The sequence below is a fragment of the Cervus elaphus genome, chromosome 11 (genome assembly GCF_910594005.1).
Source record: "Cervus elaphus chromosome 11, mCerEla1.1, whole genome shotgun sequence".
NCBI lineage: Eukaryota > Metazoa > Chordata > Mammalia > Artiodactyla > Cervidae > Cervus > Cervus elaphus.
In genome coordinates, this window is record NC_057825.1 from 31,589,505 (window position 1) to 31,615,807 (window position 26,303).

The 26,303-nt window shown below is 48.6% G+C and overlaps 1 protein-coding gene across 1 annotated transcript in view; it reads right to left on the bottom strand.

The window, feature by feature from the left end:
- Positions 1-26,303, bottom strand: part of ADCY3 (adenylate cyclase 3) — an 82,600-nt gene that overhangs the window by 15,237 nt on the left and 41,060 nt on the right. The window contains exons 4-8 of the mRNA XM_043917321.1: positions 5,757-5,887; positions 5,254-5,365; positions 4,929-5,056; positions 3,655-3,813; positions 2,714-2,891 (exon numbers count right to left, since the gene is read on the bottom strand). Coding sequence (XP_043773256.1) covers positions 2,714-2,891; positions 3,655-3,813; positions 4,929-5,056; positions 5,254-5,365; positions 5,757-5,887 — 708 coding nt within the window. The remainder of the gene's footprint in view (positions 1-2,713; positions 2,892-3,654; positions 3,814-4,928; positions 5,057-5,253; positions 5,366-5,756; positions 5,888-26,303) is intronic.

A 26,303-nucleotide genomic window follows, 5' to 3' on the forward strand; every position in this document is an offset into this window, starting at 1 on the left:
CACCCGCAGGGTCTCAGCAGCAGCCAGGAGACGGGCACTGCCCCAGCCGAGCGAGTGAGTGAAAGGGGTCGGGTGGTGAGGACCTGCAGAATGGGGTTCCTGACCTCAGGGGACTTTGGCTCTTCCTCCGAGTGAGACGGGGACCAAAGGAAGATGCTGAGCTGGGGGGTGGTGACATGATTCACCCAACATCCCTGCAGGATCACTCTGGCGGCTGTGAGCAGAGAGGGGGCAGTGGGGCAAGGGCAGGAGCAGGGCGACAAGATGGGGGACCACCGTGCTGACACAAGCATGAGACGACAATGGTGCAGAGGGGACATGTCTGCCAGGAGTGAGAAGAGGGGGCCTAGAGGTACATCGTGCAACATCGTGTGGATTGTAGACGGGGCAAGGATGTCTTCAAAGGTTTGGGGCTGAGCAGTTAAAAGAATGGAGTTGCCACTGATTGAGATTGGGAAGACCAAGGAAGAGTGGGTTCTAGGGTGGAGAGAGGCTTGGGAGCTCGGCTTTGGACCAGTGGGCTTCCCAGGTGGCGCAGTGATGAAAAAAACCTGCCTGTCAATGCAGGAGACACAAGAGATGCAGGTTCAATCCCTGGGTTGGGAAGATCTCCTGGGGGAGGAAATGGCTACCCACTCCAATATTCTTGCCTAGAGAATCCCATGGACAGAGGAGCCTAGCAAGCTACAGTCCATGGGGTCGCAGAGTCTCGGACACGACTGAGCACGCATGCGCACACACACACAGATGGAGATTCACACGTGGCTGGAAGTTTGGTGCAAGGATGCCAGTGGGGCTGAGATCGCAATTCGGGAGCTGGCTGGCGACGGCATTCAGGACAACTGAATGAGACTGGCAACAAGGTCCATATAGACGGGAGACGCCTTTTCAACACTCGGGAGGGATTCGTTGCGATGACTCTTCTCACACTCTCCTCCTATCACTCTGTTCAACTAAACCATGGGGAGAGGTCACTGCAGATGGAATGGTGTCTGCTCCCGTGAGGCCCAGAGAAGCCCCGTCACCTCTGTCCCTACTGCTCCCTGTCACCACTCACACATGGCTCATGCGTCAGCTCCTCTATCTTGTCCGTGCTCGACTGCTTCCGACTCACTCCCTGCTGAGCAGGTTTGGTGATCTGCTAGCTCGGCCTTCTCAGAGCACATCTAGAGCAGAAGAAGTTTTACACTACTGTTGAGCTAATCACAAAGGCTTATGATAACTGTGCTAAGCTGTCAGCACAGTTAACACCCACTGAGGGCTGACAGTTGCTGCAGTGACCGGTAGAGAAGACAACAAACGGATACGATCTACAGTTGCCCAGCATCTAAGTTCCCCGAGAGAGATGTGTCACAGTGCTGGGCATGAACTGGATGCCTGACACAGATCTGACAAGTGTCGTGTGACAGAGGGTTCATCTCATAAACAACAAAGTCTACAAATCAAAGGTGCAGAAAGTCCTCAAAGGTTAGATACGAATATGCCCTTCACAGAAGAGAAGCCCCAGGCTGACAACCATGTGGAAAGTGTCCAATCATGCTAATAACTGAAGAAATGCGATTAAAACAGTGAGATACCCTGGCTTCATCTTTCAGATGAATGAAGAAAAAAGTGAGTCAAGAACCAGCAAGGGCCCAGAGAGGGTGGCAGGAGGTGGGGACGTGGGTTAAACTTACATTGTACAGAACCTTTAATCCAGCTTTTCCACTTTGAGACATTTATATTTTTCAGGGAGGGGCATCTAAGAAACAGCTGAAAATCAACTTTACAAAACACTGTAAACCTGGATTACCTCGAAATGTCAGTACAAGTTTTGAAGGGAACAGTGCCCATGATTCTATGAGAAATGGGTCGGCTCGTTGGTCTGGCTGGAGCATTTGGGAAGAAGTCTAACTCCCGTCTGTGGGAGGCTGTCGCCTGTGCTTCCATCCTGCATGGTGGCATCCAGGTCCCGGGGACCAACAACTCAGACCCCGGAGCCTCTGTGCCAGTGTTTCAAGCTACACATCCATGAACTCAACTTTTCTCTGATTGGAAAACTGAATAATGAAAAACAGCTTCATAAAGATGCTGCTGCCAAGCCAAGATCCCACCCGTAACCCTCTCGGGGGTGTCAGGTGCCACAAACAACTCCTGACTCACATGATGCACCATGCAAGGGTGGATTGAATAAGAAAACACAAGATTAGAGCAAACAGGACTGTGTGTGGCTGTCACAAAGATACGTTTGACTGCTGCTCTGTGACTTCAAGGTGGTCCCTAGGACAAGCAAATTTGTGTAATTTTTTTTAAGGAGTAACTTTTTAAAATTTACTAAAAACTTTTTTTTTGGCCAGAAACTATAAATGTTCCATCACTTCCCAAATTAGCATCTTACAGAATTGCTTAGAAGACTTTTAGTTTGTTCTAGGGAATATGTTGAAGTTCCACATGTAACACTCGTAAAATATGAAGACTCAAGAATTCTTTGACCGGGTCAAGTGTCATTTCCTGGGGCTCCACTTTCCATCCTGATATTTCCTAATTTTCTGCAGCACAGCTTTCTACTTTTTCTGAGTTCTTTAGAGCATTTCCTGTTGCTCAGACTTTACCCTTGGCACAAAATACCTTGTACTGCCCTTTGCTCTAACACTGCACCTAGAGGACCTCTCATGGTTCTGCCAACTCTTCTACAATCTCATCTCTAGGCCTGGAGGGCGGGCGGAGGACTCACCGAGCCACTGAGGCCGTTTTGGGCAGCTGTCTTCTTCACCTCTGGCTTGGAAGCGATGATGAGGTAGGTCTCGATGCCCTTCTCTTCCAGGTAATCACAGCGACTGCCCCCCTCACCCGGCTCCACGTCGAACTCTCCTTTCAGGCAGTCCATGGTGCTCTGGGAGATGTGCACGCGCCTGGGTTCCAGTGAGAGGGGCCCTGAGCACAGGCCAGGCAGCCCCCACCCTGGGGCAGCCCCTAGCCCACCCGCTGCCCCTAGGACACAGCAGTGACCAGCCAAGTCCTGCCACTAGCTGGCTGTGTGGGTAGCCCCGCACCTCCCCCTCTCTGAGCCTCAGCGGTCAATCCGTGAGATGGTCTGTCCTCCCAGGCGGCTGAGGGTATCAGATAAGATAAGAAATTGAAGTCTGTTCTGAACACGAAGGTCATAAGGTCTGATTAGTATCAACCCAGTGTGAGTCTCAGCTGTACCACCAGCTGTCAGGGGGTAGTAACCCATGTCTAGGGAGCCACTTTGAGGGAGAGAATTGTGACTGCATCCGAGGGAAGCTCCCGGACCCAGGCCAGGAAGGTTTGGCCACATCCCTGTCCATCCTGAGGACAGGGCCTGCCCCGCCGACCCCGACCAAGTCTGTAAAGAGCTCAGTAAGATGTGCAGGTGCTTCAGGGCCTGTCAGGAGACTCTCACAGCTAATAATGACCTCCACTGAGACCTGCGCCCTGCAGGAGCTACGGGGACCTCAGAGCCCGGCAGGCCCATGGCAAGCAAAGGGGGAGGGAGGACAGGGCCCAGGAAGAGGAGCTGCTCCTGGGTGCGGAGGCCTGGTTCTCCAAGACCGCTTGTCCCTTGTCTGGACCACAGCCCTGAGGGATGGGAGGGACAGTCCCTTCCCTCAGCCCCAGTGCCCGTCCCCACCCTGGGAAGGAACACGCACTCACCCCGGGATGCCGCCAGCCTCCATCTTGTTGGCCACGGTGACGTCGGTGGACCACACATCGTACTGCCAGCGTTTCTGGCCGAGGACGCCCCCCAGCACGGTGCCCGTGTGCACCCCCACTCGCATGTCCACCCCAGTCTTCGTCTTTTCCCGCACATACCTGCCAGGTGCCCACACAAAGGAGGGCGGGTTGAGCCTGCACCCAACCAGGCGGCCAACCCGCCCTCAGCCACTACCAGCTGCCCACGTCTGAGTCACCCACTGCTGGGGTTACAGCAGGGGCCTGAGCCCACATTCAACAACCTGTGTGTGATGTGGGGGGAGACAGGGGCCCAGAAACAGCAGAGACCCTCTGCCCCGAGGGACCTCTGACTGCGCTCATTCATTCACTCATCCATGCAGCTGACATCACCTAGCGCCTACTGTGTGCAGGCCCTGTGCTAGGTGTGTGTGCGTGGAGGGGACCACTGCCCGCCTGCGACCTCCAAGAGGAGACAGACATGAATTTCAGAATTTTGCCCAACCGTGATGGGAGTGGAGGTGAATCTCTAAATCCTGAACCATGGTCCCCAGGGAACGGCAGTCCTGGCTTCTCTCCAGGCAGTCCTAGAGGAGGATGCTAACAATGCGAAACCACCCCCTTGGACACATAACCAATTCCCAGACTCAGCAAGGTGCCTTGGGGGGGCTGATGCCACCCAGCGCCCCTCAGAGGCCTTGAGGGGACAGCCAGAAGCATCCTCCAGGGATCTCCAAGCTCAGGGTGCAGAGACTGCAGCGGGAAAGATCCTGGGGACGCAGAGCTCACTGCCCTCAAGGCTCCCGGCCTTAAGGCAGGAGCGGAGCTCTGAGCTCAGAGGCCAGGGTTCCAGGACCGGCTGTGCTGCCCAAACACCTGTGACATCAGTGGTCACTCCCCTGCTGCACCCGGACTTCCTGGTTCAAGAGACAGGCATGGGGATCTCTGAACTTATCTGTCCTGGGGGGGTCACGATGAGGAAACACAGGGAGAAGAGATGGGGGGACACTTGGGAGGAAAATAAAGAAAATGTGAGGTGGAAGCATTTCGTGATGAGGGCACCTCCCAGCAGAACAAACAGCATGGCCTGAGGCTGGAAAAGCCTCCATCAGAGGCTGCACCCACGTCATACCCTGACGGACCCTCTTCGGGGGCCTGGGTTGCACAGGGCCCACCAAAACAGGCCAGCTTCCCCGAGGGGCCAGGACCCATACTCTGGGAGCCCCTCTGTCTCCCGCCAGCGGCGCCCCACTTACGAGATGGCCTCCACCATGGCGAGCCCCATGAGGATGGAGCAGACGGCGTGGTCCTCCCGGTAGTCAGGCAGCCCACAGATGCAGTAGTAACAGTCGCCCAGGATCTTAATCCGCAGCTGGTGGTATTTCTGAAAGGGCAGGGTGTGGACTGGGGTCCTGAGGCACGCCCCCCTCGGCGAGGAGGGGTGAGAGGCGAAGACCGCTGAGGAAGGCTGGGTGGGAGGAAGTCGTGGGGGCCAGAGAGGAGGGGGAGAGGCAGGCCCAGGCCTCGCGGGTGCCGCCCGCCCCCCACTGTGGAAAGCCAGCTGAGGGGCAGGGTACTTACAGCTGCCAGCTTGTCGAAGCGGGCAAAGAGCTCATTGAGCAGCTTCACAAGCTCCTGGGCGCTGCAGGCTGAGGACAGCTGGGTGAAGCCCACGATATCAGCAAAGAGGATGCTTCAGGGGAGGAAGGCCCAGCAGTGAGGATGTGGATAGCAAGCCAGGCTCCGCGCTGCCCACCGCCAGCTCCCACTCCAGCCCCCCGGCAGCCAGGTCCTCGCTCAGGCCCCAAAGTGGTGAGACCCTGGCACGTCCAGGGTGCATTCAGGGCTCTGGCCTCTAGCTTAGCTTGTCTGTGGTGTCTGTACAATATTGGGCCTGGACCACATGGCCCATCTCAGGCCCCAACATCCAGCAGCAAGGCAGCTCCTGCAGGGGCTGAGGTTCATGCTGTGGGGAGGGGGTGTGTGTTTCTAGTCCCCAGGAAGACTCTCGGACCCCACAGTCCTCAGTCAACCCCCCAAAGCCCCCATCCAGTGCTTGGAACCCAGGCCCGTGGCCAGCGCACCTGACGTTCTCGTGGCGGTACATGTACATGGTGTTGAACTGCTGCTGGTCCTTCTGGCTCTCGTCCTTCTTCATGTCCTTCAGCATTTCGTCGGCCACGTGCTTGGGCAGGATGGAGAGCATAAGGTTCTCCTGTTGGGGAGGAGAGGGTGAGCGGGGAGGGCAGGACCGGTGTGGACAGTCTGGGAAGAAATGCCCCAATCCTGGTGATAGACGTGGGCCAGGAACCAGGTGACCTGCCATGGAGACCGGGCAGGGCAGACCCCATGCTGGGAAGCGGCCGGAGGCCCAGGACAGGTCATTTCCTGCCCTGAACAGGCTGAGTGTTGAGACCTGAGTGTCTTCAGAGCACTGACGGGGGCTCAGAAACCCGTGGAGAGACTGAGTGACTTGAAGCACTTAGAACGGTGTCTGCACACAGCAAGGATGCCATATACCTTAGCTGCTCTTGGGTCACTTGATGTGAAGTGCCACTAAGGCACCGAGACAGAAAGTGTCTCAGAAAGACAAGGTCTACACTTGCCCAGGGCTCCCAAGCTGACCACAGGCTTACCGATGACAAGCTCCAGGGGGTTTTCACGTCAGCAGGAGACCTTCCGTCCCTCGACCAGGCCCTGTGAGCTCTGTCGGTCCAGGCGTGATGATGAGGGCACACAAAGAAGGATCCTGCCTTCCATGCTCGTCTCAACCTTTTTCTCCCCCGGACATATACATGCGGGGTGCACAGTAATACTAGGAATCAGCAGGTGTGTGAGGGGCTGGGGAGGACTTGCCAGGCTGGGAAGGGTGGAGAGGGACCACGGGACACCAAGGATCAAGAAAGTCCAGCGTGGTGCTGCCCGTCTACTGCAAACTCCACAGCCCCTGCCCACACGGTCAGGCCTCTCACACACCCTTGGACTCTGCCCAAACTCTGTCCTCCAAAAAAAGACTCTCTGGGCTCCCTGGGAACCTTGGGGACATCAAGATACAATCTAGTCCTGTGCGGTGGCTGCTCCTAGCACAGTCTGGGCTCTAGGACTGTCAACCAGGGCCGGACAAAGGCAGCAGCTGAAACACAAAGCATTGCAGCTCTGATGCCCCAAACCCGAGTGCCTCGAAGACAACAGAGCGAGGAGGTCAGAGGCTCATCTCTGGGGAGTGCCACTGGGGGAACTGTCACTTTTTGCATCATATACTTCTGTAGCTTTTTACAAGAGAATAGATGCGTTCTGAAAGCAGATCATCACTCAACGTCAAATTGTCAAATAATAAGAAAGCGGCTGTGTTGTAAATTATAGCTACCGATCTTCCTGTGCCGTGTGAGGCAACCTCGTGGTCGACCAGAAACGGTTAAGCAGGCAGAGTCTACTTTAATGTAGGGTCGGATAAGGGGCCTCCCAGGTGGCACTGGTGGTAAAGAACTTGCCTGCCAACGCAGGAGACGTAAGAGGCATGAGTTCGATCCCCGGGTCAGGAAGATACCCTGGAGGAGGGCATGGCAACCCACTCCAGTATTCCTGCCTGGAGAATTCCATGGCAGAGTCTACCTTAAGTCACTCTGATAAAACAGGTCTTAAATAAGAAGTAGGCGTAGTGTACACAGAAGAAGGGACAATTTGTCAGATGAGAAAAAATGCAGCAAAGGGACTTGATGGGAAAGAACATTCTAGAAGGTGGAGGGCAGGGCAGGAAAGTGACTGAGTGGGCAGTGAAGGAGGGGCTAGGCCCATGTCACAACCCCGGGACTTTCGTGCCAGCCAGGCTCTGCTCTCCTCCTCCTCCCACCACCTTCCACGTCAGATTTCACATCCCCGGATGGCTCCCACAGTGTTCTCCTCTGTGGCCCCAAGGCCTCCTCCATGTGACCCACTTGCTTTCACGGCCCCGACTCCCCCCGACTTCCCTACTGGCCCCTCCTGGTAGACAAGCTGGACACCATCTGCTTTTCTCTGCATGCCTTCCTGCCCTCTGCTCTGGTGTCACTCTTTCTAGAACACCCTCCCTCACCGACCTGCCACCTCCCCAGAGCCCCCAGCCCCTGGCCAGGTGTGTTCACCCTGCTCCTCACTTATACCCATTTTACCAGTATCTTCACTAATGCTGACCTTGTTTGCCCTTACATTTCAGAGATTCTAAACCCATTCCTGGGTCCTGGCCTCTTTTAAGACTGTGTGATGCTAATGATGGATCTTTCCAATAAATCCTCACATACACATAGAAGATTCTTGACAGTCACTCTCAGAGTCCAGGTAAAACTCCTTCCTCCACGTCCTTGGAGGAGGGAGAAGCTGGGATCCAAGTGCACTTGCCAGGTGGGCCTCACAGGGGGCGCAGGGGTGGACAGGACAGGGGCCACCCAGGGCAGCCTCAGGGGCCCAGAGCAGAGAGATATGGCTTGGTCTCCCCAGCAGAGAGGCAGAGCCCTACCCCGCTCTTCCTAAGATAGCAGTTGCTATATGTTTTGAGAGTCATAAGAATATTCCAAGCCTCTGACCCATTAATGGCTCCTCTGGGAATTTATCCAACAGAAATAATCCAAAAGAAATAAAAAGATTTATGTGCAAGAAGAACCTCACTGCAGCATCACTTATACTCGTGGAAAAACCTCTAAGCAGCCCAAATGTCCAGAAAATGGCTCATTAGATTGTGACACATCCTCTGGATGGAAGATTATGAAGCCTTAAAAATGACCTTGATGAAAACTGTTACAAGGAAATAATGAGAAAGAGAAGCAAGACACAGAACTGTATTCTGTGAAGGTGATGCTGGATACACGTGCATCTAAATAACAGCAGAAGGATATATGCCAGACAGAAACGGGCAATTCAATGTGGGAGATCAAGTTAGGAGAAAATTTCAGATGTTTTTCGAAACTGCTATATGGTGTCATCTAGAGAAGGAGGTGGCAACCCACTCCAGTATTTTTGCCTGGAGAATTCCACAGACAGAGGAGCCTGGCAGGCTACAAGTCCACGGGGTTGCCAAGAGTCAGACATGACTGAGCAACTAAACCTACCTCCATATGGTGTCATACTGCTGAGGCTTTTTAAAATTACGCTTTAAACTAGAAATAAACACAAAACTTCCTGTTGCCGCCAGCTGTGACCTGACCCCAGCTTGTCTATAGCTACCACGGTTTTCTTCGAAAAGGACAATCCCTGCAAGGCCACTGAGCTAGCTCCAGACTCCTGTGTCTGCTCGGGTCTAACCTGAGAAAGAAGACCCACGGCCAGGTATGAAACAAGCAGGAGACCACAGCCCTGCAGCGAAGGGAGGAGGGAGGAGGCAGTAGCCCTCTCTTAGGAGCCATGAGACAGAACCAGCACTCTGGGCTGCCTTCTTTCTGCAGTTCTCAGAAGACAGCAACTTGCCTGGCAAATAGACGCTATTGACCAATATCACAACTGTCCCTCTTCCCTAAAACCTTCCCTCCTACCCTGTATTTTAACAAACGTGTAAACTACCTCCATTCTGCAGGTGCCCGAATCGAAGTGTGGAGGGTTAGTGGCTTGTTCCAATTCCTCGGGCCTCATGGAAGACCCAGAACTCGAACCCAGGGATCTTTGACTGATGGAATCAGGGGATTCTTCTTACCCAAGGGACGTTGCTCTGCTATGAATGCGAAGTGCCCGAATCTTATCTAGTAAGGAGCTCACCTGTGAGAGAGCCCACCAGAACATTCTGTGAGCCCCAGTCCCCGTGGTGCTATGTGGGAGGGTGGGTCCTCTGTGGGCGCCTCAGCATGGTGGCCTGGGGCACTCCAGACCGCAGCTGGGACTCCTCCTGATGGTCAGCAGAGGAGGAGGAGGAGGGTGCTGCTGAGGTGGGTACAGGAGAGGCCTGAGTCCTGGGCAGGCCTCACCTCCCTCTTCCCCATGGGCTGAGGGGAGGAGGGGAGAGGGGCCAATGCTGTGAGCTCTGCCTCAGCGACGGACAGTTGGCTCTGAATGTAACCCACAATGAGGGCCCTGGGATACTGGCTTACCCCAAAGCTGTGAGAAATATCAGCTCTGGCAGCTCCAGAGGGGCTGGCCTAGAAGGGGGTGCCAGCAGGACCCTCCTACAGTGCAGGTGCAGTGAGCTGCCACTGGACTGACCACAAAGGGCCCAAAGTACCTGCTTCCTGCTGGAAGTAACTCAGCACTGCCAGGAACAGCAGCAACCTCTGGGGACTCCTCGGGTGTCTAGGCTTTAGAAGGTCCCCTGGTTCAGCTAAGCCCACCTCATGAGACCCGAGGCTTCATGACCCTGAGTCTGGCCTGCAGACGGGGGCCTGAGGCTCACCCAGCAAGGCCCAGGATCCTCAGCTGACTGGGGACCACACTGAAGTTTGTAAGCACCACTTTAGAAGCATTTGAGAAGGACCTGAAGGAAAGGAAACTGAGGGGAAAGGCACAGCCATGATTATGTAGTGAGGAGGGGCTTACTGGTGCACCAAGAAAGAGAGCCTGATGCTGAGGTCGCTGCTAGAGACCCTGGCCTTCAAGACCATGCTCACGCAGCAGGCAAAACCATCAACCGAGACTTGAGGATTAGAAAGAAGAACACTTAAAACCCAGAGGACAAGGTAGCAGTGAGATTCAAGTCAAGGTGGAAATGACAACACACCTCCAGAAACTTGGACTCATACAGTCAAAGATGCAGAGGTCCAGCCCCCCACCCAGGCTCCTCTGAGAAAGACAAAATCCACTGATGATCACAGTCCCAAAGAACTGGGAGTAGAAGAGGAAGATGTGATCAGAGTTTATCAGGAACAAAGAGAAGGTGCAGGGGGAGGGTGTTCAACAATTTGGATGATCTTTTCATTTAAGTTTTCTTCTCCATTAACCCTTTTTAATTTTTTAAATTAGTTTTTTGTAACATTTTCAAAACTGAATTGAAACTATCACCTCCACATCTTTAAAACTCCTGGCATTTTGAATTCTAACACTCAGCATTCATTATCAGGTGAATTTCTATGATCCACTCCAGGCCCCTTCCTATCATCTCTCCTTTTATAAAAAATGACGTGTGCAGAGGCCACTTTTCTCAGGACTGTGCCTTTCCAGGCTGGTGGTGCCCGGAAGTTCTAACAAGAGCCTGCTGGACATTTGCCAGAAACTAGACTATGGGAAAAGGACATTTCCTTACCTTGAAGCTACTTTTAAAATCTGATGGTCTAGACTAAAAGAAGGAATCAAAGTTGGAGGTTGAAGACAGATGTGGAGATAATAATGACTATCTACATAACAGGCTTTGCTAAAGAGACAAATCATTTTAAAGGTTTAAAAATCTTATTGGAACGGAGAAGAGTAGCTGAAGGGGGTAGAGCAAAAAAAAAAAAAAAAATCACTGAGCTGGGGTCAAGCTTCTAAGGCTCCTGTGACCCAGGACATACACTGCCCCTTTGGCCTTGATTGCTCATCTGTAAAATGGGTTCTCTCTCGGTTCAAAGTGGAAATCCTTCCAGAAAGAAAACTTCAGAAGACACATAGGATGTATTTATAGAATATCTGGATGGGACATCACAGGACAATTGGTGAATATGGATTTTACTCCATAGTGGTCTGGTAAAATGTACAGGATGAAGTTCAAAGTGGGTAAATGTAATAACCAGCTACAAGAGAAAAGAACTGGGGAGGCACAGTGTATCAACACTGGGGGAAAGTCTAGCCACTTGAAATGCTATTAGATCTTAAATGAATCCACAGCATGAAATGGTGCCTACACAAGTCCCGCCCTTAAGAGATGTTAAGGTCCTGAAAGAGGAGGTGGTGGAGCTGCTGGGTCCTCCACCCAACAAAGAAACAGATCTCCTGGGCAGTGGTCAGCAAGTGACCGTGAGGTGAGGGCGCTGGAGTTGGGGCACCTGAGGGTGGCTGGGGGTTGGGGTTGGGGGACTGGGAATCAGCCCAGGAAAGGGAGGGTCCTGCAGCCTCACAGAGAATTCAAGTCCAAGGAAAGCTGTTGTGTAGAAAAGGGATGCGCTTGCTCTGAAGGCCCCACAAGGGAAGACTGCAGGGAACAGACTGTTGCTTCTAGCGGAGGCAGAATGTTCTAAAAGTCAAAGGAGTTCAAGTAAAGAATGTGCTGCCGCGAGAGGTGATGATCTCTCATCCTCAGATGCCATGTGAGAAGGCGGCAGGAGGGGGCAACCACCAATGGAGGACTGGTTAGCAGATGGGGATTCAGGGATCCAGAGGCTGTGACGTGGTTTCACACGGAGAAAGAAGGCGGGCGAAGAGCCTCCCGTAGCCCCTGTCCAGCCCTCAAGCTTTGATGCTCATCCTGAAAACACACAGCAACGAAAGGCAAGGCCCTGACCCTCTGGGCAAAGAACCAAACGAGGTCCAGAAAGAGAGAGAAAGTCTCTGGTAGGCCTTATGAGTAGAGCAGAAGACTGACCTTGTGAGTAGAGAAGAAGGACCCAGGCCCACTCCAGGGGCAGGGGCTGGGCGAGCAGACTCGGGTGGGGTGGAGGTCCTGGTCCCTGGGAGCAGAGACCACAGTGACCCCGGGCAGGAGGATCGGCCTCCTGAGCTGTGGTCTCCTCATCTGTAAATGGTCACGTGCTGAGCTGTTCAGATGAGCCCCGGACAGAGCACTGTGAGCACAGCCTCGGCCAGGCTCGGGGAAGGGACAGACCAAGCGCCCTTCTCCTTAGTGGGGACTCACGCCAGGTCCCACCTTCCTGCCGCCCTGGGATTGAGACGGAGGAGGGGGCCAGCACTGCTCCCAGGGGCCCTGTGTGGTTACAGCTGATACTCTGATGAGGCAGATTCACGAGTTAATTACAGCAGCGTGGCCACCAGGGACTGGGATAAATGAGCTTGGCTGATGAGAAGCTAAGTTTCTACAACATCCTTGTGAAAGGGACAGAGGGAGGGAGACAGATTAACTGTGGAGAGACCGACAGTGCCCAGGTGGTTGGCACGCGCGTGTGTGTGTGTACAGTGTTTGTATGAAGTAAGCATGTTAATTCTGCTTATCTAGTTAAAGGATGTGTGTGTTCTTACATGTACACACACATGTGCGCACACACACACATGTCACTACAATGGGCTGGGAGAAGACCCACAGCTGTCTGCAAACATGTCTATTCTGGTCCTCATTTATCCATATTCTTGGAGTTTCCAGGCCACTTAGAAGCCAAGAGGTCACTGGCCCCCAGCGGGTGCCCATCTTGGTCTGACTACCTGAGCAGAGGAGGCAGAAGGAGAAGGAAATGCTGAGTAGAAACCTGCCCTATTAGCCAGGGGAGGTCAGGGCCCAAATAGCGCCTGACCTGACGAGAGGACACGGGACCACATCATGTAATCTGGACAATCTGCTATTTGAATGTGGACAGCCACCATTTAGATCCAGGGGGCCCACACGTGCTGCTTCATCCCAAAGACAAGGTCATGATCGAGGTCACTCAAAGAACAGTCACTGGTCACCTAGGCAGACCCCTGAGCTACATGCTGTGAAGGTCGATGGTGAACAGTATTCCCAGGAACTCAGGGGAGCAAGGCCGTCAAGTTGCACGCCAACTGGCTGGTCTCTCAGGGCAGGAGTGCTTTGCTGTCTTCAGGCAAAAGTGGGGAGAGTTCAGAGGACGGTGAGGCTGCATAACTCAAAACCCAGCGTATCTTTAAACAAGACCTTCCAGGGCGAGACAGGCTCCAAACCAGCAGCCCAGGATCTCCCAGAAAGACGGACTCCACACCCAACCTCAGAGTTGAGAGAACAGCCCAGAACCATACAGACCCAGAGTCAGCCCCCACCCTTAGCCTGCTAGAGGGGAGATGGGGTGCGGAGCACGTGGGGCTGACAGTCACCTGCCTGGGTGCTTGTGCAGTCCCCAGAGACAGGTTACTGTGGGCCAAGGTGTCCAGTATCTCAGGAGACAGCCCTTCGGGCCCAAAGATAGCCACCTGTGTGGTACCTGGAGCCCTCACCAAGACAGCTTGGCACAAAGTAGGTGCTCCTAAGAGGGTTGGTGAGTTAATGAGCTGTCAACCAGGAGCCACGGCTCAAGGGGCAAGGCATCACCCTCCAGAACAGCACTTTCTGCAGTCATGGAAATGTTTGGTAATCTCTGCCGTCCAATGAACATGCCAGCCACACGGAGCTCCCGAGCACGTGAACTGTGACTACTACAATGGAGGAAAGTGATTTTTAATTTAAAAATTTTAAATAATTTTAATTTAAACAGTCCCAATGACTGTACACCTCTAGAATGCTACAGCAGCAATTAAGTCCAGCTCACATGCCAACTCTGAGGGACAGAGAGCAGCTGCCCAGAGCACTGTGTTGAGAAGGATGCTGAGGTCACATCTGTGATCAGTGGAGAAGGGTGCTAAGATGCCTGCTACGGAAGCAGACCGTCTGCTTTTGTCTTGGACCCAGAGCAAACTCACCACCTCCAGGCTAAAATCCTTAGAGCCATCTCTGACTGAGCCATCACTCTCTCATATCCCAGTCTACCCTCCAGTACCCTGCCTTCAAAACATATCCAGAATCTTCTGTTCTCCTCATCACTCCATCCTGATCTGGGCCATTATCCTCTCTCACCAAAATTACTGCAAAGTTTCTAACTGGTCTCCCTGCTTCCACTGCTGTGTCTTCTCCACCAGCAGCCAGACTGATCCATTTAAATCCTCCAAAGCAGGGTTCACCTTAAGGGAAAAGCCAAGGTCTAGCAGGCCCCATCACCTCTCTGCCGCACCTCCCACCTCTCATCCCCTCACCTCTGCTCCATCTGCACTGACTGCCGTGACGATCTGTGAACATACCTCAGGGCCTTTGCACTTACTGCTCACTTCTCTGATCACTGCCTGGCTCGCACCCTCACTGCCTTCAGGTCTCTGCTCAAATCTCATCTTATTAGAAAGCCTTCTCTGGCCCATGCCATTGAACAGTAATCTAGACTCTGTTCTGTTCACAGCTGTATCTCCAGTGTCTAGAAGCATGTTGAAAGTATTTGTGGGATGAATCCTATCTTTGAGACAGTCTGCCAATCTTATCCTGTTCCCATTTCATAGACAAAGAAATGGGGGCTCAAAGGGCAGAAGTAATTGGCTCAAGGTCATGCAGCAGGTTAAGTGCCCTGACTCAGATGTGAATGCAAGTCTCACTCTGCACCCCATGCTGTCAGACCTTTCCATTTCCCGAGGCAGTCAGAAATAACACGTTTTTATATAGAATGTCTACATCTTTTAAGTACTGGAAAGTTGTGAAGCTCTGGGCAAGTCAAAGAAAACAGAAACGGACAGAGTGGATGTCGTCTGGGACTACTCACCTGACCCTCCTAGTTAGTAACTCCCCCAAATAGATAGCCTCACCAGGATGGAGAGGGGGAGGGCCCATTCCCCAGAAGGGTTTTGTTGTGATGATTAAATAATTCAGTAAAAACTCAGCCTACGACTTGGCACCAGAAATTGTTTAAAAAAAACAACAACAGGGACTTCCCTGCTGGCCCAGTGGTTAAGACTCTGAGCTCCCAATGCAGGGGGCCCAGGTTCAATCCTTGGTCAGGGAACTAGATCCCACATGCTGCAACTAAGACCTGGTGCAGCCAAATAAATGAATAAATATTTAAAAAAAAAAAAAAAAAACAACAACAAAGCACAACTACCCCCTATTACTAAACAAAACTTCATCCTTCGAGCCAGATAAAGGTGGGGGATGCACCACAACCCTGACCATGCTGGACGCAGACTGTGGACTCTGACCATGTGCAGAGGAAAACACTGCTGGGCTATGTGGCCAGGGCTCACGGCCCCCCAGAGCCTGGCAGGGACCCAGCTCAGCGGCCCCCCAGCCCAGACAGGGGGCTGCCCGCCAGCACCATGGGCAGTGCCACCAGGCCCCTGTCCCCCCGCCGGCAGGGGCCCTCCACAGCCTTAGAACAACCTTTCCTCTGAAGGCTCCTCACTCGCATCATCTAACATGCATTTATTTTGCCAAATCCTGGAATGTTAGAAGGAAGACCATGCTGTGAAATCCAAGAGGTGAGAGCTGGAATGGAGAGACACACTAATTCTTACTTCATGCCACGGGAAATTCACCTTCTGGCTTTTCTCAAACCAAGAAGCCTTCAAGGCTAAACTAAAAACACCGACTTGCGAGTGGTTCTGTGAAGCAGGTAAGGCAGCAGGGATCTCCGGAGGCTGATGTCAGAGGGTTTCCCCTGTGGTTCCCATCAAGTAGGTGATGGGTTTGCCCCACCTACATCAGCTGCTTATATAACAGGACTGCTGCAGCGGACAGCAGGGTGCATCCTCCTCCTCCATCCCCACCCCCCACTGGCTCCCAGGAGGCAGGTCCCCAGTCCCAACCTCACTGTTGCCAGGACAACAGCGGGCACTTTGAGGGCTGACACTGGAAGCCAAGCCCTAGGCTGGGAGGCAGCGAGCTTCTCACCTCCCTGTCACTCTCACTCCCCTCTCCCCACCAACCAAGGCTGAGATCACTCTGGGCCTTATTCTCACAGTTAAAGGTCTTGAAGGGAACAGGGAGGCTGGCTTGGGCAGAGACATTCAGAAAAAGACAGGAGACAGAGCTTTTGAAATGGTATAATTCTGAGTCCCAAGCCTCTCTTTCCTGAGAAGTCTGACTCTCATGGTAAATGGGTAAGGCTCCCCTTGGAGACCTGCTCAAGGACAGAAGGTCACCCACCCCAGCAAAGACTCCTGCACGAAGAAGAAAGGCCATCCCTGGTCACAGGTGACCTGGGCTTCGGGCTGAAGTAGGAGGAGAGGCAGAAAGAAGCAACTGTTGCCTGCACATCCCACCAGGAGCTGAGCAGGAACCCCCCACACACACACACACCGCACTGCCTCCCCACACTGAATTCCCCAGGACACCACGGAGGAAGGAGATCTGGCCCTGGCCCTCACTGGGGACGGGTGATGATGACTGCTTTTCTGACCCTGGGCTCCCCTGCAGCTTCCGTCTCCGGGAGCGTGGGGACCAAGGGCAGTTCTCCTCCCCCAGTGAGGACCTGGCTGACTTCCTAACTGAACGTGATCTGAAGGGACGTGCAGGCCTGCCTAGCCGTGTCCCCATCGTCTCTCCACCCTCCCCCACAGGCTCCTCCAGCCACTCCCCACCCCTGGGAAGTGATTCTGAGGATGTGATTCCGAAAGGTTCATAATTCTGCAGTCCATACCTGATGACAGGTGTGCTGGGTGGATTTCCTGGATGCCTGCAGTTGCCAGGTGGCAGCCGGGGTGCTTAGCAACCCTCAAGGTCCCCAACTAAACCCTGGAGCTATGGTCACATGAGAATAAAGAAAAACAACTCCACCCTGTGGTCCCACTGGATGGCTTAAAGTGTCAGATATGTGCTCAGCAATGCAACAAGAGGCCCTCGCCTGCCAGGGCCACGCTCGCTCTTAGAGCCTAAAACCCACGAGGCCCCACTCTCCCGGCAGAGGAGGAGACAAGCCGAGTCACGGGAATCCGAGACCCCGCCCCATCTCCTCATCACCCAGGGGCTCCCTTGTCTCAACACAGCCTTTTTCACCTCAACGAAAAGGAAAACGAAAAAAAATCCCAGTAAACTAGAAAGCCTGTTCTAGCCGAGAGCCCAATTTAAAAATTGTATTTTTTAAAAGAAACCCCTGGATTATGGGAAGTTTTTCTCTACTTCTCTGTATCTTCAAAATGTATCCAACAACAATAAAATTAGTGGTAGACAGTTCAGGGTCTACTATTTCTGTTCAGTTCAGTTGCTCGGTCGTGTCGACTCTTTGTGACCCCATGGACTGCAGCACGCCAGGCTTCCCTGTCCATCACCAGCTCCCGGAGTTTACTCAAACTCATGTCCATCGCTGCAGTGATGCCATCCAACCATCTCATTCTCTGTCGTCCCCTTCTTCTCCTGCCTTCAACTTTTCCCAGCAATAGGATCTTTTCCAGTGAGTCGGTTCTTCACATCAGATGGCCAAAGTGTTGGAGCTTCAGCTTCAGCATCAGTCCTTCCAATGAATATTCAGGACTGATTTCCATTAGGATGGACTGGTTGGATCTCCTTGTAGTCCAAGGGACTCTCAAGAGTCTTCTCCAACACCACAGTTCAAAAGCATCAATTCTTTGGCACTCAGCTTTCTTTATAGTCCAACTCTCACATCCATACGTGACTACTGGAAAAACCATAGCTTTGACTAGACTGACATTTGTTGGTAGAGTAATGTCTCTGCTTTTTAATATGCTGTCTAGGTTGGTTATAGCTTTTCTTCCAAGGAGCAAGCATCTTTTAATTTCATGGCTTAGCACTGTGCTAAATAAACCCTTTAAATTTAGCTTCCATAATAAGCATATGAGACAGCAAAAACTTGAATATCTGGTTCTAAACTGCTACATCTGAGAATAAGCTGTGACTTTTTTAAGGATTAACACTTGCAAAACATAGAAGGAGGAAAAAAGACTTGAAGGAATATGCCTCGATCAGTATTTTTTCTTTGTACTTGTCTGTTTTGATCAAATATTGTACAATGTATACTGAAAATGAAAAGAAACTCTTCCAACCCGTGTTCACCTGGCTGTGACTTGACTCAAATAAGAAAACAGCGGGCAACAGCTCACAGGATGCTACCACTGCCTTGGGGCCTGTTCCCTGCAGCTGGGGTTTCCAAACAGACATCTGTGGGGGGAGCTGCAGGAGTTCCAAAAAAAAAGAAGTCTTTTCTAGATAAACAAGGAAAGTTTAAGTGCCTAAGTCCATTCTCATGCATTGCTGAGAGGAGCGTAAATTGTTTGAACCTCTGTGAGACAATTTGGTAATATTTATCAACATTAAATATGTCAGTATGTCAGCAAATTTGGAAAACTCGGCAGTGGCCACAGGACTGGAAAAGGTCAGTTTTTGTTCCAATCGCAAGGAAGGGCAATGCCAAAGAATGTTCAAACTACTGCACAACTGCACTCATTTCACATGTTAACAAGAAAATGCTCAAAATCCTTCACACCAGGCTTCAGCAGTACAAAAACTTCCAGGTGTACAAACTGGATTTAAAAAGCCAGAGGAACCAGAGATCAAATTGCCAACATCCCTTGAATGATATAGAGAAAGCAAGGGAATGCCAAAAAAAATATCTACTTCTGCTTCACTGACTACGTTAAAGCCTTTGACTGTGTGGATCACAACAAACTGTGAAAAATTCTTCAAGAGATAGGAATATCAGACCACCTTATCTATCTCCTAACAAACCTGTATGTGGGTCAAGAAGCAACAGTTAGAAGTGGACATGGAACAATGGACTGGTTCAAAATTGGGAAAGGAGTACATCAAGGCTGTATATTGTCACCCTGCTTATTTAATTTATATACAGAGAACATCAATGTGAAATGCTAGGCTGGATGAATCACAAGCTGGAATCAAGATGGCTGGGAGAAATATCAACAACCTCAGATATGCAGATGATACCACTCTAATGGCAGAAAGTGAAGAGGAAGTAAAGAGCCTCTTGATGAAAGTCAAAGGAGAGTGAAAAAGTTTATTTAAAACTCAACATTCAAAAAACTAAGATCCTCACATCCTGTCCTATCACTTAATGGCAAATAGAAAAGTGAAAAGTGGAAACAGTGATAGATTTTATTTTCTTGGGCTTCAAAATCACTGTGGACGGTGACTGCAGCCATAAAATTAAAAGACGCTTACTCCTTTGAAGAAAAGCTATGACAAACCTAGACAGCGTATTAAAAAGCAGAGATATCACTTTGCCAGTAGAGGTCCATATAGTCAAAGCTATGTTTTTCCAGTAATCATGCACGGATGTGAGAGTTGGATCATAAAGAAGGCTGAGCACCGAAGAATTGATGCTTTCTAATTGTGGTGCTGGAGAAGACTCTTGAGAGTCCCTGGACTGCAAAGAGATCAAACCAGTCAATCCTAAAGAAAAATCCTGAATATTCACTGGAAGGACTGAGGCTGAAGCTCCAATCTTTTGGCTACCTGATGCGGAGAGCCAACTCATTGGAAAAGATGTTGGTGCTGGGAAGCACTGAGGGCAGGAGAAGGGGGTGACAAGATGAGATGCTTGGATAGCATCACTGACTCAATGGACATGAGTTTGAACAAGCTCCAGAGATAATGAAGGGAACAGGGAAGCCTGGTGTACTGCAGTCCATAGGATCACAAAGAGTTGGACAGGACTTCATGAATGAACAAAAACAACAACAACAACAACAAGTCAACATTAAAAATGCACGTGCCTGGTCCCTCAGAATGTTAAATATAGAACTACCATATAACCCAGTGATTCCACTTGTGTTTATTTCCCAAAGGCTTGGAAAGCTGGGACTCAAAGAGACACTTACACACCAACAGTGCATGGAGGCATCATTCACAAGAGTTGAAAGGTGGATCCCATCAACAGATGAGTGGATAAACAAAATGTGTTACATATATACACTGGAATATTATTCAACCTTTAAAAGGAATGAAATTCTGATACACGCTACAACATGGATGAACCCTGAAGACATTATTCCAAGTGAAATAAACTAGTTACCAAAGGACAAATATTGTAGGATTCTACTTATATGAGGGGGCTTCACAGTGGCTCAGTGATAAAGAAACCATCTGCAATGCAGATGTGGGTTCAATCCCTGGGTTGAGAAGATCCCCTGGAGAAGGAAATGGCAACTCATTCCAGTATTCCTGTCTGGGAGATCCCATGGACAGAGGAGCCTGGTGGGTTGCAGTCCATGGTGTCACAAAAGAGTCAGACATGACTTAGTGACTAAATAACAACAATAATGTATATGAGGTACCTAGAACAGTCAAATTCATAAACAGAAAGAACAGTGATTTCCAGGGGCCAGGGAGGGGAGGATGAAAATTTAATATTTAATGGGTACAGAATTTCTGTGTGGAATAATGAAAAAGCTCTAGAGATGAAGAACGGTGATGGCTGTACAACATTGAGAATGTACTTAATGTCACTGAACTATAAACTTCAAAATGTTTAAGATGGTAAATTCTACCTTATGTATATTTTATCACAGTAAATATACATATATATGTACACATATATACATGTTAACATATAATTTTTAAAATGCACTGATCAAGCAATTCCACTTCTAGGTTTTTAGCTTTCAGATATATTTACACATATATAATATGGTATCCCTATAAAGATATCTACTAGAGTAACATTTGCAGTAGCATAGAACTGGAAATAACCTAAATGTCTACTTATAGGAACCCTTTTAAATAAATGATGTTACCTCTACACAATGGAATGCAACACAGTCACAAAAAGCATGAGGCAATGCAATATGGACTTGGAACCCTCTCTAAGGGACTGGGTGAATAGAGGGGAGAAGAGTGAACATACCACCTGTGTGTGAAAATTCTATACAGGCACACCTCGGAGATATTGTGGGTTCAGTTCTAATAACTGAATAATGTGAATATTGCCATAAAGTGAGTACATGGATTTATTGGTTTCTCAGTGCATATAAAAGTTATGTTCACACTATACTGGAGTCTATTAAGTGTACAACAGCATATCAAAAAAAATACTTCATTGCTAAAAATTTTTAGCTGTCACCTGACCCTTCAACAAGTCATGATCTTTTTGCTGGTGAGGGCCTTACCTTGATATTGATGGCTGTTAACTGATCAGGGTGGTAGCTGCTGAAGGTTGGGGGTGACTGAGGCAATTTCTGAAAATAAGACAATGAAGTCTGAAGCATCAGTCGACTCTTTCGTAAATGGTTTCTCCATAGCATGTATTGCTGTTTGATAGCAATTTACCCATAATAAAACTTTCAGAACTGGAGTCAATCCTCTCAAACTGGGTTTCTGTTTTATCAACTAAATTTATGTAATATTCTATTAATAAAGTCTTTGATGTCATTTCAACAATCTTCACAGCATCTTCACCAGGAGTAGAATCCATCAAGAAACCATCTTCTTTGCTCATTCATAAGAAGCCATACTTCATCCATTAGTTTCATCAGTAATTCAGTCACATCTTCAGCCTCCAGTTCTAATTCTGTCTCTCTTGCTATTTCTACCATGTCTGCATTACTTCCTCCACTGAAGTCTTGAACCCCTCAGTCATTCATGAAGGTTAGAATCAGCTTCTGTTAATGTTGATATCTTGACTTCTTCCCATGAATCACAAATGTTCATAATGGCATCTAAACTAGGGAATCCTTTCCAGAAAGTTTCAATTTCCTTTGCCCAGATCTATCAGAGGGATCACTCCCTATGGCAGCTGTAGCCTTACAAAATGTATTTCTTAAATAACGAGACCTGTAAGTTGAAATTACTACTTGATCCATGGGCAGAAGAGTGGATGTTATGTGGGCAGGTATGAAAAAAACATTAATCTTGTACTTCTTCATCAGAGCTCTTGGGTGACCAGGTCCATTGTTAATCAGCAGTAATATTTTAAAAGGCATCCTTTTTTCTAAGCATTAGGTCTAGATGGTGGGCTTCAAATATTCAGTAAAAATATGCTGTAAACAGATGTGCTGCCATCCAGGCTTTGTTGTTCCATTTATAGAGCACAGGGAGGGGCGATGTAGCGTAATTCTTAAGGGTCCTAGGATGTTCAGAATGGTAAATAAGCATTGGTTTCAACTCCCAAGTCACCAACTGCATTAGCCCCTATCAAGAGAGGCAGCTCATTCTTTGATACTTTGGAGTCAGGCATTGACTTCTGTCTAGCTATGAAAGCCCTAGATGACATCTTCTTCTAGTAGAAGGCTATTTCATCTACATTGAAAACCTACAGTTTAGTGTAGCCACTTTCATTAATGGTCTTAGCTGGAACTTCTGGATAACTTGCTGAAGTTTCTACATCAGCCCTTGCTGCTTCACCTTCTATTTTTATGTTATGGAGATGGCCTCTTCCTTAGACCTCAGAAACCAACCTCTGCTGGCTTCAAACTTTTCTTCTGCAGCTTCCTCACCTCTCTTAGCCTTCATAGAACTGTTGAGAGTGAGGGCCTTGCTCTGGATTAGGCTTTGGCTTCAGGGAAGGTTGTGGCTGGTTTCCTCTTTTATCCACATCACCAAAACTCTCCATATCAGCGATAAGACTGTTCTGCTTTCTCAGGAACTTCTCCTTTGCATTCACAACTTGGCTAACTAGTACAGGAGGCCTAGTTTCTGGCCTGTCTTGGCTTCTGACATGCCTTCCTCACTAAGCTTTATCATTTCTAGCTTTTGATTTAAAGTGAGAGTCATGTGAGTTTTCCTTTCACTTGAACACTCAGAGGCCACTGTAGGGGTACTGACTGGCCTAATTTCAATATTGTTGAGTCTCAGAAAATAGGAAGGTCCAAGGAGAGGGAGAGAGATAGGGGAGGGGCCAGTTAGTGGAACAGTCAGAATAAATATTATTTATCAAATTTGCCATATCAGATGGGCGCAGTTCATGGTGCCCCCCATATAAATACAATAGTGGATGCAAAAACCCCTGATCACAGATCACCACAGCAAATATAAAATTAATGAAAAATTTTGAAATATTGTGAGAGTTACCAAAATGTGATCCGGACACATGAAATGAGCAATGCTGTTGGGAAAAAAAAATGGTGCTGGCAGACTTGCTTGCTGCAGGGTTGCCACAATCTTTCTTTTCCTTTCTTTTTGGACATACCACGGCTTGTGGGATCTTAGTTCCCCAAACAGGGATTGAACCTGGGCCCTCTGGTCTGGAAAAGACCCTGATGCTGGGAAAGATTGAAGGAAAGAGGAGAAGGGAGCGACAGAGGATGAGATGGTGGGATGGCATCACCAACTCAATGGACATGAATTTGAGCAAACTCCAGGAGAAGTGAAGGACAGAGAAGCCTGGCGTGCTGCAATCCATGGGGTTGCAAAGAGTAGAACATGACCGAGCAACTGAACAATAACACTTCAATAAATAAATAATAACACGAGCAACAGTGTGTCTTACAGCTGGCATTACAATGGAAGTCCAAGGACAAGTGAAAGACTCCTTCAAAGGGCAGAAAGTAAGAATCTGGCAACCTAAAATTCTTTATCTGATTAAAAAGTGACATTCAAAATTAAAATCAAAATAAACTCTTCTAGCAATTAAAAATGGGGGAGAATTTAGTGCCAACAGACCTACATGAAAAGCAGTATTACAAGGAATTCCTCAAGAAAGTGGAAGCACGGCGATGAAGAAGTGGAGTATAACCAAGGGTAAAATATGGGGAAACATAAGTAATGACTATTAACTTTAAAAAACAATAATTGTGTAAGACTGTTTTGTGGAGTTTAAAATATATGTTGAATTAAAATACATTACAATCGAATTATTATGTTGTACACCTGAAACTAAGAAAATATTGTAGATCAACTACATCCCAATTTTTTAAAAACCTGAAATAAATAAATAATAATATACATTACAGTGGCTAGAAAATCTGAGGGAGGGGGAATTAAGTGTTTTGAGGTCTCTGCATTGTGACCAAAGAGGCAAAAATACTTTGGGGTAGACGCAAATGAGTCATAATTGACATTTATTGATCTTATTTCATTTTTGAAAGGCATTTTGATACTTACGTGTGCCAGGTCAAAAATCAAGTTTCAACAAATTTCAAAGAGCTAAAATCAAACAGTTCAGTTCAGTCACTCAGTTGTGTCCGACTCTTTGTGACCCCATGAACCGCAGTATGCCAGGCCTCCCTGCCCATCACAAACGGCAGGAGTCTACCCAAACCCATGTCCATTGAGTCAGTGATGCCATCCAACCATCTCATCCTTTGTCATCCCCTTTTCCTCCTGCCCTCAATCTTTCCCAGCATCAGGGTCTTTTCAAATGAGTCAGCTCTTTGAATCAGGTGGCCAAAGTCATACAGAGCATGTTCTTTGACCACAGTCAAATTAGCCTAAAAATCAACAATAAAATGATAACTTTTAGGAACTTCCCTGGGGGTACAATGGTTAAGACTCTGTACTCCCAATGCAGGGGGCATCAGTTTGGTCCCTGGTTGGGGAATTAAGATCCCTCAGGCCACAAGGTATGGCAAAAAAAAAAAGACGACTTTTAAACAGTCCCCAGATATTCGGAAATTAATTAATGTACTCCTAATGGCTTAAAGCTCAACACTCAGAAAACTAAGATCATGGCATCTGGTCCCATCACTTCATGGCAAATAGATGGGGAAACAATGGAAACAGTGGCTGACTTTATTTTTCTGAGCTCCAAAATCACTCCAGATGGTGACTGCAGCCATGAAATTAAAAGACGCTTACTCCTTGGAAGGAAAGTTATGACCAACCTAGACAGCATATTAAAAAGCAGAGACATTACTTTACCAACAAAGGTCAAGGCTATGGTTTTTCCAGTGGTCATGTATGGATGTGAGAGTTGGACTATAAAGAAAGCTGAGCGCCGAAGAATTGATGCTTTTGAACTGTGGTGTTGGAGAAGACTCGAGAGTCCCTTGGACTGCAAGGAGATCCAACCAGTCCATCCTAAAGGAGATCAGTCCTGGGTGTTCATTGGAAGGACTGATATTGAAGCTGAGACTCCAGTACTTTGGACACCAGATGCAAAGAGCTGACTCATTGGAAAGGACCCTGATGCTGGGAAAGATTGAAGGCAGGAGAAGAAGGGGACGACAGAGGATGAGATGGTTGGATGGCATCACTGACTCAATGGACACGGGTTTGGGTGGACTCTGGGAGTTGGTGATGGACAGGGAGGCCTGGTGTGCTGCAGTTCATGGGGTCGCAAAGAGTTGGACACAACTGAGTGACTGAACTGACTGAAACAGTTCATGGATCAAAAGCACCTCAATGGATTTAGAAAATATGAATTTTAGAATTTAGAAAACTGAACTAATTGACAACAGAAATATGACATATTGAAACTTGTGGGATAAAGTTAAAGCAACGTAACGAGGGAAATCTATAGCAAAAGTACATGTTTTAGAAAAGAAAATGCTGAAAATTAGCTATATATAAGTTCCATTTCAAGAAGATAAAAAAGAACACCAAATTAATCCCAAATAGAATAAAATGACAAAATTAGAAGTATAAATTAATGAATGATTAACGAAATGTACAAAAAACTGAAAAGGTGTTTCATTGAAAAGGCTAAAATGTGAATTAACCTTAGTAAAACAGATTAAGAAAAAATTTAAAAATAGAAGGCACACATTACCAATATCAGTAATGAAGAAAGAAACACAAATCCCATAGACAATGACACATAGAGATAAAATACAATACACATATAGCAACAATTTGAAAACTTAGATGAAATGGATAAGTTCTTGAAAAAACAAAAACTTTCCAAAACCCACACAAAAGGAAATGTAGACCCTTACTTTTTAGAGGAACCAATCTCCTCATAAAGAAAAACTCCAGACCCAACAGGGCTTCACAAATGAATTCTTCTAAACATTAAAAGAGTAACCTAAAAGAGGGAACATTTCTCCAGTTAATAAGTTGGCATAACCATGATACCCAAACCTGTCAAGGACACAGACAGAAAGTTAAAATGGAAAGCAGGTCTCATGTACATAGTCACAAAAATCCTAAAGAAAAACATGAGCAAATGTTGACTCACAGGTGGCAGCACTCCAGTGCTTTTCTCATCCTCAAAGGGACTGACACA